This window comes from Orcinus orca, chromosome 3 (genome assembly GCF_937001465.1).
Source record: "Orcinus orca chromosome 3, mOrcOrc1.1, whole genome shotgun sequence".
NCBI lineage: Eukaryota > Metazoa > Chordata > Mammalia > Artiodactyla > Delphinidae > Orcinus > Orcinus orca.
The window spans coordinates 175,601,977-175,614,301 of record NC_064561.1 but is presented as its reverse complement, the minus strand read 5'-3'; the positions used below and the strand labels follow the sequence as shown (position 1 = coordinate 175,614,301).

General features: G+C 40.2%; 1 protein-coding gene across 6 annotated transcripts in view; it reads right to left on the bottom strand.

The window, feature by feature from the left end:
• The window catches only part of CTNND2 (catenin delta 2), a 947,506-nt gene that overhangs the window by 374,822 nt on the left and 560,359 nt on the right, over window positions 1–12,325 (bottom strand). For all 6 annotated transcript variants that reach the window (XM_004274484.4, XM_033436579.2, XM_033436580.2 and 3 more), the window contains one exon: window positions 3,148–3,403. In XM_004274484.4, coding sequence (XP_004274532.1) covers window positions 3,148–3,403 — 256 coding nt within the window. The remainder of the gene's footprint in view (window positions 1–3,147; window positions 3,404–12,325) is intronic.

The window sequence follows — 12,325 nt, the reverse complement described above, 5'->3', positions numbered from 1 at the left end:
CTGAATTGGGGCTACCTTGATTTCAAATTCTTATTTTAAAATGGATGATTTGCTTGAAAACTCCTCACTGAAGCTCCTTAATAGAGAAAAGATACTGGTCTGCAATAAGACAGATAGGCAGATAGTAGAAGAGAAAAGAAAGGAAAAACAAAACAAAGACCACATATCCATAAGCAATTATCAGAGAGACCAGACCTATTTAGACAATTTGTATCATTTCCTTCATTCCTTCACTCACTCCTACATACAGAAAACTGGTGCTATCATTTACTCGTCCTCCAAGAAAATCATAAAAGATGTGAGTATAGTCTTTCCTTTTCCGTTTTATTTTTTTATAAAGAAATATAAATGCCCATGCCAATACGTGCCCCGTGTCCTAGAAGTGTGGATTCTAGCCTGTGTACCCACAGGTCATTTATTCCAATTCTCCATTTATTTAAGGCACAAAATATGGGGATATCAGTTTTCTCCAACAAAGGAGAATTAAGTTAAAGATGTAAGGAAAAGTGCTTTGAGAATTGTAATGTGCTATAAATACATGTTTGCAATGGCAAAGAGGCTTACATGGTCTGGTATTTAATGATAAATAAAACTTTAACAAATTCTCTTCAAAAATGTATGTATAAAAGCTTGAAAGAAATCTAAAAGCTGGAAAAGTTTAAATCATAAGTTATAATGCTGAAAAAAACAATTTTGAAGCCCCAAAGTAAAGATACCCGTTCTAGTAATATTCACCTAGGAAGAACCAAAATTCATCATTCAAAAGAAGATGCAAAGATGTTATCATAAAAGAAGCATTAGACTGTGGACTAGAATTTTAGATTAGATTTGGGCTGTCTCAATTAAATCTGAACACTTCGACATATTCCTTTATTAAAAAAAACTCTACAAGAAAGGTATTATTGTATTTTATATACCTATTTTGCATAATGCCAGGTTTTTATTATTAGTTCCTTTTACATTAAGCCATAATAATTCAGTTCTGGTTCTAGATCTCGTTCTGTTTGTTTTGATTCTATACCTGACCTTAGGATGGTGGTATGATTTTTTTTTTCAGAATTAACACATATTTAAAGCCAATGCTTAGCATTCTTAAAAATAAAATAGTAAACTGTAATTCCTATAACACTGAGTTGTATATAAGTTCACACCTACAAAAGGTCAGTGGCCAGTATACTCTTATTCATTCTAACATTTCTTATTGGTGTTTCTCTTTTTTGGTTTATAGTGGGCACTCAATAAATATATGTCACATAATCCATAACTTAAAAAGATAATAGCCATGATACACTGAAAGAAGAAAAAAGGCTATAAAAGTGACAGTAATATAAAATGAGAAGGCTATGCCATTTAATAAAATAAAATGCATTTAATACACAGTATAAAATAAAGAAACGAAGCTGTAGCTAGAGAAACATAAACTTGGGTTCCTATCAAGCCAAATTCCCCTAATATGAAATTTTAAAACCTTTCCACTGAAGATTAAACGCTTAGCCTCAATTTAAGTATACAATGTTCAATAAAGCAATGCCAATCCAATTATGTATTTTTCTATTTAGCATTTCCTAAGAGTTTACTTCTATTTCTACATGTTTTCAATAGCATGTCTAGAAAAATTATTTAAAAATAGAGAGTGTTGGGGGAGGGATGGATTGGGAGTTTGGGGTTAGCAGATGCAAACTATTATATATAGAATGGATAAACAACAAGACACTACTGTAGAGCACAGGGAGCTATATTCAATATCCTGGGATAAACCATAATGGAAAATAGTATAAAAAAGAATGCATATATATGTATAACGGAATCACTTTGCTGTACAGCAGAAACTAACACAACATTGTAAATCAACTATACTTGAATAAAAAAATAATAAATATTGAAGAAAGAAAGAAATAGAGAATGTTGAGGTGTTGTTATCTGAAGAACATTCTACCCACACATGCCAAGAATACTGAAGGATCTGGGGCAGATTTCAGGACCAAGACGGTAGAGATCCCTGTTTCGACTGAAAATCTAGAGAAGCAGGATGCCGGACAATGTAAGTATAAGAATTCTTCCTATTTCTAGTAGTTAACAGTGAGCACTTATTACAATTCACCTTTACAATGGAGGTTCTACCACATATAATATTTAACATAAACCCTCCAAGCAGGTTTGAATGGTGCTAAAGAAGCTATCTCAAAGAATACCAAATGGTCCCATTTGGTAAAATGGTCCCATTCTGCCTTTTATGTATGTAGAAGTGATTTCTTTTTACAAAAGAATCTATGCAAACCCCTCAATATAGTACACATGCACTTGTGTGCTCTATCAGAGAAAATATCCCAAAATTCCTTGAGATGAATTTTACCGCCAGATTCAAGTCACATGCCCCATTACAAAGACATACCAGGAATCTGATGTATCTATAGTATTCACAGATGCAGATATATATTTATGGGGCTCTGCATAAACCAAATGCCTATGAATAAAACATCATTTAACTCTACAGGAATTCAATTCCAATTTCAGAAGTAGAGTATCACTAAATCCCTCACCACTGTTGAAAAAAGAAAGCAAAAAAGAAACACTTCTCAATAATAACAATTTCTTTAATATATTATATTCAAGTTTTTAATCAATGTCCAATCAACTTCAGCCTCATGTTTATTTTCAGACACAAAAATGAAGGTAATAAGTGTTTTCTAAATGTCCAATTTTTAGTATAACCTGGTAAGTGTGCCATTTTCCACTCTAATGAATGGAAACATACAGCGTGACAAAGCATGCTTCTACTGAGACAAGAAAATACCTAGACCACAGTATTTGAAGTCAAATGATATAACCCCCCAATCCTCCATTTCTACTGCATGAAAGAAACTTGTTCAACATCTCATCAAATAGCTGAAACCTTCAAGCACCTACAAATGTTCTGATCAAAAGATCGTCTTTGCTGTTGAACCAAGAAGATACCAGGGATCCATGATCGATACCAATATTCCAAATCAAACAGAAGATTATAAAACCCAACCAAAGTCAACACTTTCATACTCAGCCAGTGACATGGAGGCAATAACGTGACGCAAAAAGAAATCTTGCAGTAACAAGGACTGGTTTGAAAACCTCTTTAGCAGTGATTGGGAAGAGAAAAAGGTTGGTACCCACCTGGGATCTTTCTGAATGCTATCGATGGACGGGGATCTGGCCAAGGTGCCTTCGGGAGGGAGGGCAGGGCCGGATTTGCTGTACGGAGACTCGACGGAAGGACAATACTGCAGCTGCCGGTAGGGGTCCGCGTAGCTGGAGGCTGGGCCGGCGGCGTAGCTGGCCCTCTGGAAGGTGGCCACGGCAGCGCTCTGTGGGCCATGCTGGCTGCCTGTGCGCTGCAAGGGGACGGAGTCGACACCGGGGGAAGACGGGGCTAGGACAGGAAAGTAGGGACAAAGTAAAAAATTGAGGACCTGCTCACAGAAACGGTTAACCAGGTCTAGGCAGGGGGGAAAATTACACACATACAAAAACAAAAACAAAAACAAGGGTTTGAAAGAATAAAAAAAAAAAAATTCTGTCATATTCGAACTAACACATTCGCTGTTACCCATTACAGTGATAATTAGCATGCTATTTCAGGAATAAACCTTTCCACTCTAGGGCAAAAACGCATCTGTGGTGTGTTTGCTGCTTACCAACCTCCACGAGAAGGTTTGTTAATCGGAAATGTAAACTCTGTGCGGAGCTAAAACCCAGAAGAAATGTAAGGAACATCTTCTAAGGAATCGTGTACAGTGACTTCTTTACTGTTTAGGTTGAGAAAACTCAGAAAGTGCTCGCTCAGGTGATGTTACGTTAATTCTATTCAGGGTGTGAAAGAAATTTAGTAATGTGGTTAATTTCTCCTAAATAAAAGAAAATAAGGCAACGTGAGAGGATGTGTATGCATGGGGGTGGAGGTGAACACAGGTCCATAGTTAGTACTCGAGCATTAAATGCAGGACTGTCCTAGTTCTTGTAAAGTTTAACAAACACCCACAGGAGTTTTATATGCCTCTTTCTCAAGTTGAGCTATCATAATAACAAATACATTTGGTGAAGGGTGGGCATGGGAGAGGAGATGAAGACCTGCCCAACTGCAACACAAACAAAATAAGAAGCTGACTTGGCTTTTCCAGAAGTATTTGCATCTTTTCAATATGCCTAAATTGTCTGGAGAAGATTTGACACCAGTTACTAAAATTGGTTTGACTATTTCCAAACCGAATTTCAGTTTTTTGTTTCCTTCCTGGGTTCTTTGGAGTTTGTTTCCTGTCATTATTTTTATCTGGTTCTCAGAAATACTTGACGTCTAAGGTTTAGTTGACATATACAATGAAAATAGCATCTTCCATATTAATAGAATGCGACCTGTTATTAATTGTTGTGATATTTAGCCATGATCGATATTAGATAGCACCTTTACTTTCTAGCATTGTAGATCGGAATATATCCCAAATACAGCCAGTGTCTAGATAAGGCCGTTTACCATGCAAGCTCTACGTGGAATTAGTTTCCGATTACGAATCACACCCCACAACTCGGACTTTCTGAGAGCTTCATAGTGGATGGTGATAGAGCTTATTTTATCCTCTCTCTCATTAGAAGACATATGTGAAATCAAATACAAAAGAAATTATGTCACATTGAGGAAACAATGTTAATGTTAAAAGTTAAGGATATCCTGTCGAAATGACAAAAAGTTGCAAAGTGAACTGGAGAAACTTATCCTAATATGAGAGCTGATTTTAACAGAGTTCAGGGCTTCTCATTCCAAAGAACTTTTAATACTTAATCTTATAATAACCAAAATTAGGAGACTAGGCACTGTGACATGGTGAAGACTGGAAAAATATTTAAGAAAACTTTCTAAACAAAAAGTGCCTATTTTCCCAGAAGAGCAGTATTTTGAAATGATGAGGGCTGCCCTGATGGATTAAGTTTCAAAGTCATTGGATTAGACTAATAAGCATTAAGTTCACAACCAGAAAATCTGTCTTACGTCTTTAGGCAATTTATGGAGCATTTAGATTGTCTCCAAAATTTTACAAGCATGTCTAATTAAAATTCATGTTTTAAAATTTATGAACAGTGTGCTTTATGTCATGGGGACAGGGGTTAAAAATTCAGGCCAGGCATAACCATGCTCTTGGAAGAACAAATGCAAAGAGGTAAACAAAATTTCATTTTCTAGAAGAGTTGTGAAAAGCCAGCCAGCAAATCAAGGGCAAACGGGGAAAACTAACTATAACCTGACATTTTTCAGATAAATGCATGTTTTCCATTCAGGAACTAAATATCTGCACTTAAGCTTGCTGAAAAGGGTTACTAATATCAGAAAAAAATCCTTTCCTATGCAAAATTATTTGTTATTAATACATTAGATATAGTGATTAACAGGAAGGGAGGGCAAAATGGCAGAGATCAGGATTTAATAATGAAACGTGAAGAAACGCTCTTGTTAAAAAAATGATAATATATTGGGCTTCCCTGGTGGCGCAGTGGTTGAGAGTCCGCCTGCCGATGCAGGGGGCACGGGTTCGTGCCCCGGTCCGGGAAGATCCCACATGCCGCGGAGCGGCTGGGCCCGTGAGCCATGGCCGCTGACCCTGCGCGCCCGGAGCCTGTGCTCCGCAACAGGAGAGGCCACAACAGTGAGAGGCCCGTGAGCCGCAAAAAAAAAAAAAAAAAGACAATATAGGTAAGGGAAACAAGCTAACTAGCCACACCAGAAACTCTCAAAGGACTATAAATTTAAAAAGAATAGGGACTTCCCTGGTGGTCCAGTGGTTAGGACTCCGCCCTTCCAATGCAGGGAGCACAGGTTTGATCCTGGTCGGGGAACTAAGATCTTGCAAACCACGTGGCACGGCCAGGAAAAAGGGGGAAAAAAAAGGTATTAAAAAAAAAAGAATATAGTATAACGAGGAGTTTAAGAAAAGCAATCCCTTGGGCTTCCCTGGTGGCGCAGTGGTTGAGAGTCCGCCTGCCGATGCAGGGGATGTGGGTTCGTGCCCTGGTCTGGGAAGATCCCACATGCCACGGAGCAGCTAGGCCCGTGAGCCATGGCCGCTGAGCCTGCGCGTCCGGAGCCTGTGCTCCGCAATGGGAGAGGCCACAACAGTGAGAGGCCTGCATACCGCAAAAAAAAAAAAAAAAAAAGAGAGTGGACTATGAAATTTAAGACGGGTAAACAACTTCCAGAAAGATCATATTTGAAAAAAAAAAAAATCGCAATCACATTTCTGTCACTTGACAAATGGCCTTTCAGAAGTATCATTCCTGAAGCCATAAGTTTCAACTTTTTTAGGTCACAATAAATAGAGTACCCGATGAGAATTTCAAAATATAAAATTAGAACTCAAACTGATACTGTCAAATTCAAATAAATTAGAGACTGATCAATGCAAGGAAAATAATGCAAAATAGCAATACAAATGGGGAGAAAAATACACTATTTTAAAGGGTAGGTTATATGATCATATAGAAGAAAATGCACGAGAAACGAAGAGATCTCAAACGAGCCATCGGTAATGTAACAATGTAATACTTTCTATTTTTTTAAGCACGAGGTAAAATACTGATTTCAACACGTTAACACTGATTTCTCCCTTTTTGCCTGTTCAGACTGTGGTGTGTTTGATGCAGACGGTGGCTCTCTATTAATACAGATAAGCCGATACCACTCACACGATTAAAAGGCTTTTCTTTAACACAAATTTTCCCTTAATGTCTGTCCTGTTATACTCGGTTGGCCAAAAAGTGCGTTCGGGTTGTTCGTAAGATGGTACGGAGGAACCCGAAACGACGTTATGGCCTATGCTTGCTCTCATTTGAGTTTTAGAGCTCAGTTGACCAAATCACCCACCTTGGAGGATTACTCTATTCAACTGAACTTTCTTATGGCAAACATTTGAAGTAAAAGGTGCTTTATCAGCTCTGTAAACACTCCTCTCTCTTCTCATCTGCTCTGCAAACAGCCCCTTCTCCCCTCAATAAGCTCTTCCAACTCAATGAATCACACTGCTGGTCTCCTTGGGGAGAGTTTAAAAGTAGCCTCTTCGGGGAGATTTTAAAAGTAGCCTCTTCAGCAGTTGACCTGATACTTCGCCTTTTCACGCTGCTCATGAAATTATCTGTTTTCCGAAGAGCTACACAAATAAAGGTCTAGTGCGTAAAGGGAAAAAAAATAGATGTTTTATGTGTTGTATTTTGTTTGAAAGAAGGGAAGGGAGATCCTTTTTAATAAAAGCAAACATTCTATTTTGATGAGGATAGATGGTTACATGCATTATTTACTGACAATGGAGAAAAAGGAGAACAGAATAAAATACAAGACTCTGGCACATGGAGAAACTTGGGAGATGGAATATAAAGTGGGGTTCAACAGAAGAAAGAAAAAACATTTATTTTTGTTTTCATATTATTTATCTTTGCTTTTATGTATATTTGTACATAGAGAGATATGAAAACATAAAATACTTTTACACGTTATAAAATACAAAGTAAGCAAACGATAAGCTGATTAAATAACATTCCTTCTGCAAGCTCAGAAAATAAAAATGGCTTAGGTGACAATGGGTCCAAAAACATGGCCTATATACCTTTAAAGTTATTACTTAAATAATAACAACTCTATCATTTCAGGGATGAGGAACCTTCACCACCCAATCCACTATATTCCCAATAGTATTATCATCTAGAACTGAATTATACATGTCTTCCAATTTTCTGCACTCTGCACAGGTTGATCCAAGCTGAGCTCAATGGAAAAATATTCAAGGATAAATTTAACATAATCTTTTAACTTCATATGTCATTATTTTTGTGGGGGGGAGGCATTTAATGCAGGATTATTATTAGTGTTGATGTTGATTACTGGTGTTGATGTTGCCGTTTCTAAATTTTATCGACTGTTCTACCAGCAAACACTCTGTTCTCCTTCAGCTGTAATTACTTTGTATTTACGCCATTTTAGGTGAATTGATATAGGTAAGCATCTGGAAGCTCTTCTTGGTTTTAAGATGATATTTATCACTGGGCTCATTAAAAATTTCCAGTTGGGTAATCATGTGCCCCTGACTTTTTAGATTTAAAAGAGGTAAAAATTTTAACTAAGAGGTTACGGAGAATCTAATTTGACTTACTCCAGTGGGAAGCAATCATTTTTACAATTGGAAGTAACAGCCTTTAATAAGTAATAAACTGTTACTATTACATCTTTTGTGGACTCAAAAGATGAATTTCATTGAAAATGTTATTTATATTTTATTGAAGAATAGCAATAAAATTTTATGAATATGAAGGTTCTATGTAATCCCTCTATAACTTTATGAAGTATTGACTCTTGCTGCAGAAAGTTAAGTTTTTAAAAAAATGCTTTCTCCATATGGGCAAATATTTTCATCCCATTCTTATTTCTTGTTATGTTGCAATATTTGTCAACCTCATAAGGATATTTAGCAGGTTTTCTCCTTGCAGCGTACCTACGCTAATTCATTCTTTATTAGAAGCTGACACATTCATCACAGAAAGCTTGTTTTCTCCACTCAGGATCACATTTTTCCGAAAGGAAATGCACGTGACTATCAACCCAGCCGATGTTGGCCATTTTTGCTAGTTTAGAAAGATGTGTTTGGGGGGTTGTCAGAGTCAAGTATTTACGTTCATCAAAGGACTCCTAAGTTGACAGTCATTGATATGTTTGAGTTTGAAATAAAAATCTGCGTCATCTTAATAGACTTTAGCATAAGCAAATCCATGAGAGTCACACGTTCTTTGTCTGGCCGTGTTCCTTATTATATAAGCTCTGTTTGGACAAGGTCTATCCCGGACAAAAGGTATATTCTATTTAAACCGACGCCCAAATTAAAAGTGTGTCTCTTTAAATTTTCATTGTGCAAGAAGTAAAGACTCAGACGTTGGGTGGATGGTCCTGGAAGAGCAGGTGGTCCTGGAAGAGCAGGTGGGGATATTGGCTCTACTGCCCCACTCACCGCTCAGTGGCCTGGTCTTCTGCTGCGGCCACAGCGTCCGTCTCCTTGCCCAGGGAGACAGCACGGATGCATCTGATAAGAGGGTCCCCTCTGGGGAGCCCTGTTGAGTGGCGACCACTGCTGATTCAGGAAGTGACGCTTTTATGTTCTCTCGTGCTGCTAGATCTCTGGAGCCACCATGCTGGCTCCTGTCTCAGTCCTGTCCTGGTGCCCCTAGGGGCAGCTTCTCTACTGTCTCTGCCACCCTACAAAGTCACATCCGGGCCCAGGGAGGCTGGGGTGGTCATCCTCCAAGCCTGCTCCCTTCTGCTGGGACAGAGTGGGGGGAAAGGTCTGTGGTTCTTGTTGCCAACTAAAAGCTGGCACGTGCCACCTGCCTCTACAGGGATGAAATCACAAGCTGCTGCGACCGCTGACCTTCAACACCCCCTGAAAGGAGTTCAGGGTGGAGATGAGGAATGCTGCCCTCTGTGCTCTGGGTAAAACTGGCAGAACAGGTCTTCAGAGAGTTAGATACTTTCAGGGGAAGATTTTATGAGCCCACTTCCTGCATCTCCTCATATCTAGAAAAGCACTAAAATCATTAACGGTGACGTCTGGTCCTTGTGACTAGCAGCAACCTTCTGCAAAAAATATGTGCCTGATTGCATGTATCCCCCCTTCACCAAAATCACATCTATACTGACCTTTCCCCCTACCCCTTTGGACCAGTTCCTCAGAGCTATCTGAGATGCTGTCTCCCAGGCTATAGTCCTCATTTTGCCCCAAATAAAACAACTCACACCTCTCACGTTGTGCATTTTTTTTTCAGTTGACATTGTCCAGCACTGGCTGGGGTGCCCAAGCAGGAAGGGTCAGAGCTAGGTCTAGGATGCGGGCAGAAGACCCTCTTCAGACCATGCTCCCTGACACAGCCATGGCCCACAGAGTCCTGGCCCAGCTGAATAAAATCCGATTGATTTCTTGTGTCTGAGTTGTGAACCCTGTTGTATGTTTTACCATCCACCACCCTGGAGTGGGAGAGGGGAGAAGTGGGAGTCGTCAACCCAGATTCTCTAACACGCACACAGATGTATACAAATGCACGTACGTAAGGCTCTGACATTATGGTCAGGAAGTTTTTTGGTTTGGGAAAGGCTCGAGGACCTTTTTGAACACCCAAAGGTAGACTGTGCTTCTTGTCTGAATCGGGATCTAAGTCAGTCTTCATAATAAAGTAACAAGGGTGAGAGGGTAACTATGGCGGCCAAGACGGAGGGATGGAAAAAAGATGGCGGTAGGTTGGGTATAGGGGGAGAAGCTAACTGAGAAATCACCTTTGGAGGGGAAGTTTAGGGAGCTTCAATCTGTCTCATCTTCGAGGACTACAGCTGTTTCCTGCTCTTCTCGGTATAGTCATCTCAGTGTATCTCTCAGCTCTGGTACAATCTATGACTCAGGATGGCCTTAGTGGTGTTTGGAAAGGGAGGCCCAGGGATGGGGTCAGCACAGGCCTGAGCAGGGATGGGAGAGAAGAGTGGCCACGGGAGATAATGCCCGGGACCCTGAGCCAGGTGGAAGCAGAGCTGAAGTACTGAGCGACCAAGAGTGGGTACCATTCCACAGCCCCACTCCCTGCTGAGAAACTACAGGATGACCTGGGAGGGCGGCAGGAATCGTGTATAGTGCAATCTTGAGTTACATGTTATCTAGGAAAGAAATGACAGTATGTGTTGTTCTGTGCTTTTTTTTTTTTTTTTTTTTTTACAGTTAAGGTCATTTTAATTTTGCAATTGTATAAAGAGGAGGGGAGATTTTTTTCCCAGTTTTTCCTGTGAGAGGAAAATACATATTAGTAAGTAAAATTATTTCAGTTTAGTTGAATTTGTGCCAAATCTAAGCAAGTGAGTCAGGCATCCAAGAAACTAATTTGAATGGCTGACCTTTCAAAGGAGTTACTTTTGAGCCTCTGAGTCCAGTGTCACCAGTTGAGGGATGTCCTTTTCTCTTTTGTAATGATCCTGCTTGCTTAATTTTGAATATGTTCTATTTTTTTGGTGCTTTTCTTAATACTCTGTCTTCATTTTTGTCTGGAATATTCATTTAGCCTTTAATATATTACCTTCCGTTACCAGTTATTTTGTCCTATTTTAGGTCCTTCTCTGAAACTAAAATGAGCATGCGTGAGGACAAAGTTGGTTTAAGCTTCTTTGGACCTGAAGCCCATGGAGCACGTGGTTTGTTTTCAACAGATATTATCTGATTAACGCAGGACACAGGAAATCCTGACGCTCTCTAGATGAAAATGGGTGTATATTTATTTATTTATTTTTGCAGTACGCGGGCCTCTCACTGCTGTAGCCTCTCCCGTTGTGGAGCACAGGCTCCGGACGCGCAGGCTCAGCGGCCATGGCTCACGGGCCCAGCCGCTCCGCGGCATGTGGGATCCTCCCGGACCGGGGCACGAACCCGTGTCCCCTGCATCGGCAGGCGGACTCTCAACCACTGCGCCAACAGGGAAGCCCTTTATTTTGTTTTTGAATGATGATTTTTACAAATGCAGGGTCCACCAAGATGACTGTTAAGAGCCCAGGTCCCAGGGCAAAACTGCCTGGGTGTGAAGCTTTAAAGACTGGCTCCATACCACCTGTGTGACCTTGGGCAGATTACTCAACATCTCTGTGCCTCAGTATTCTGATTCGTAAAGTGAGCATCATAATAGCACCTCCTTCATAGGGCGGTTCTGAGGATTAGTAAGTACATTCAAAGCATTGAGAACCATGGCTGAAAGTGGCAGACATGCTATATGCTTTGTCATCCTGTCTCACCTGCTTGACGCTATAGCACCACCCAGTAATTCCCAAATTGTTAAGACCAATACACTTGACTTCACTCCCAAGTGGGGATTCCCTCAAGAGCAGCAAGTGGCCTTCAATTCCCCTGCCCCACTCTCCTGGAAGTATCCTCTGGAAATGCTCTACAGATGGAACTGAAGGACCTCCGGCCAGTGGCCTTACTTCACAGCAGAGAGGTAAGGCTGAAGAGCCGCCTTGGCCACCGATCTGAGCCAAAAGCCAGTGACCCCGGAACAGTTCAGGTCTAACAGGCCTTGTAAGAACCTGTCCTCTTCTCCCAAGGAATTAGGGTATTTGCTCTGACTCTGGACGCTTCTTAAAAGTCTGTACCAGTGGTGGCACTAAGTGTGGGGTGTGTATAGCACAGAGGATGTGAAAAATAACCCTCTGGATATAGAAAAGCAATCTTTTTTTTTTTTTTACTTTATTTTTTTGGTTGCACTGCACGGCTTGTGGGATCTTAGTTCCCCGATCAGGGATCGA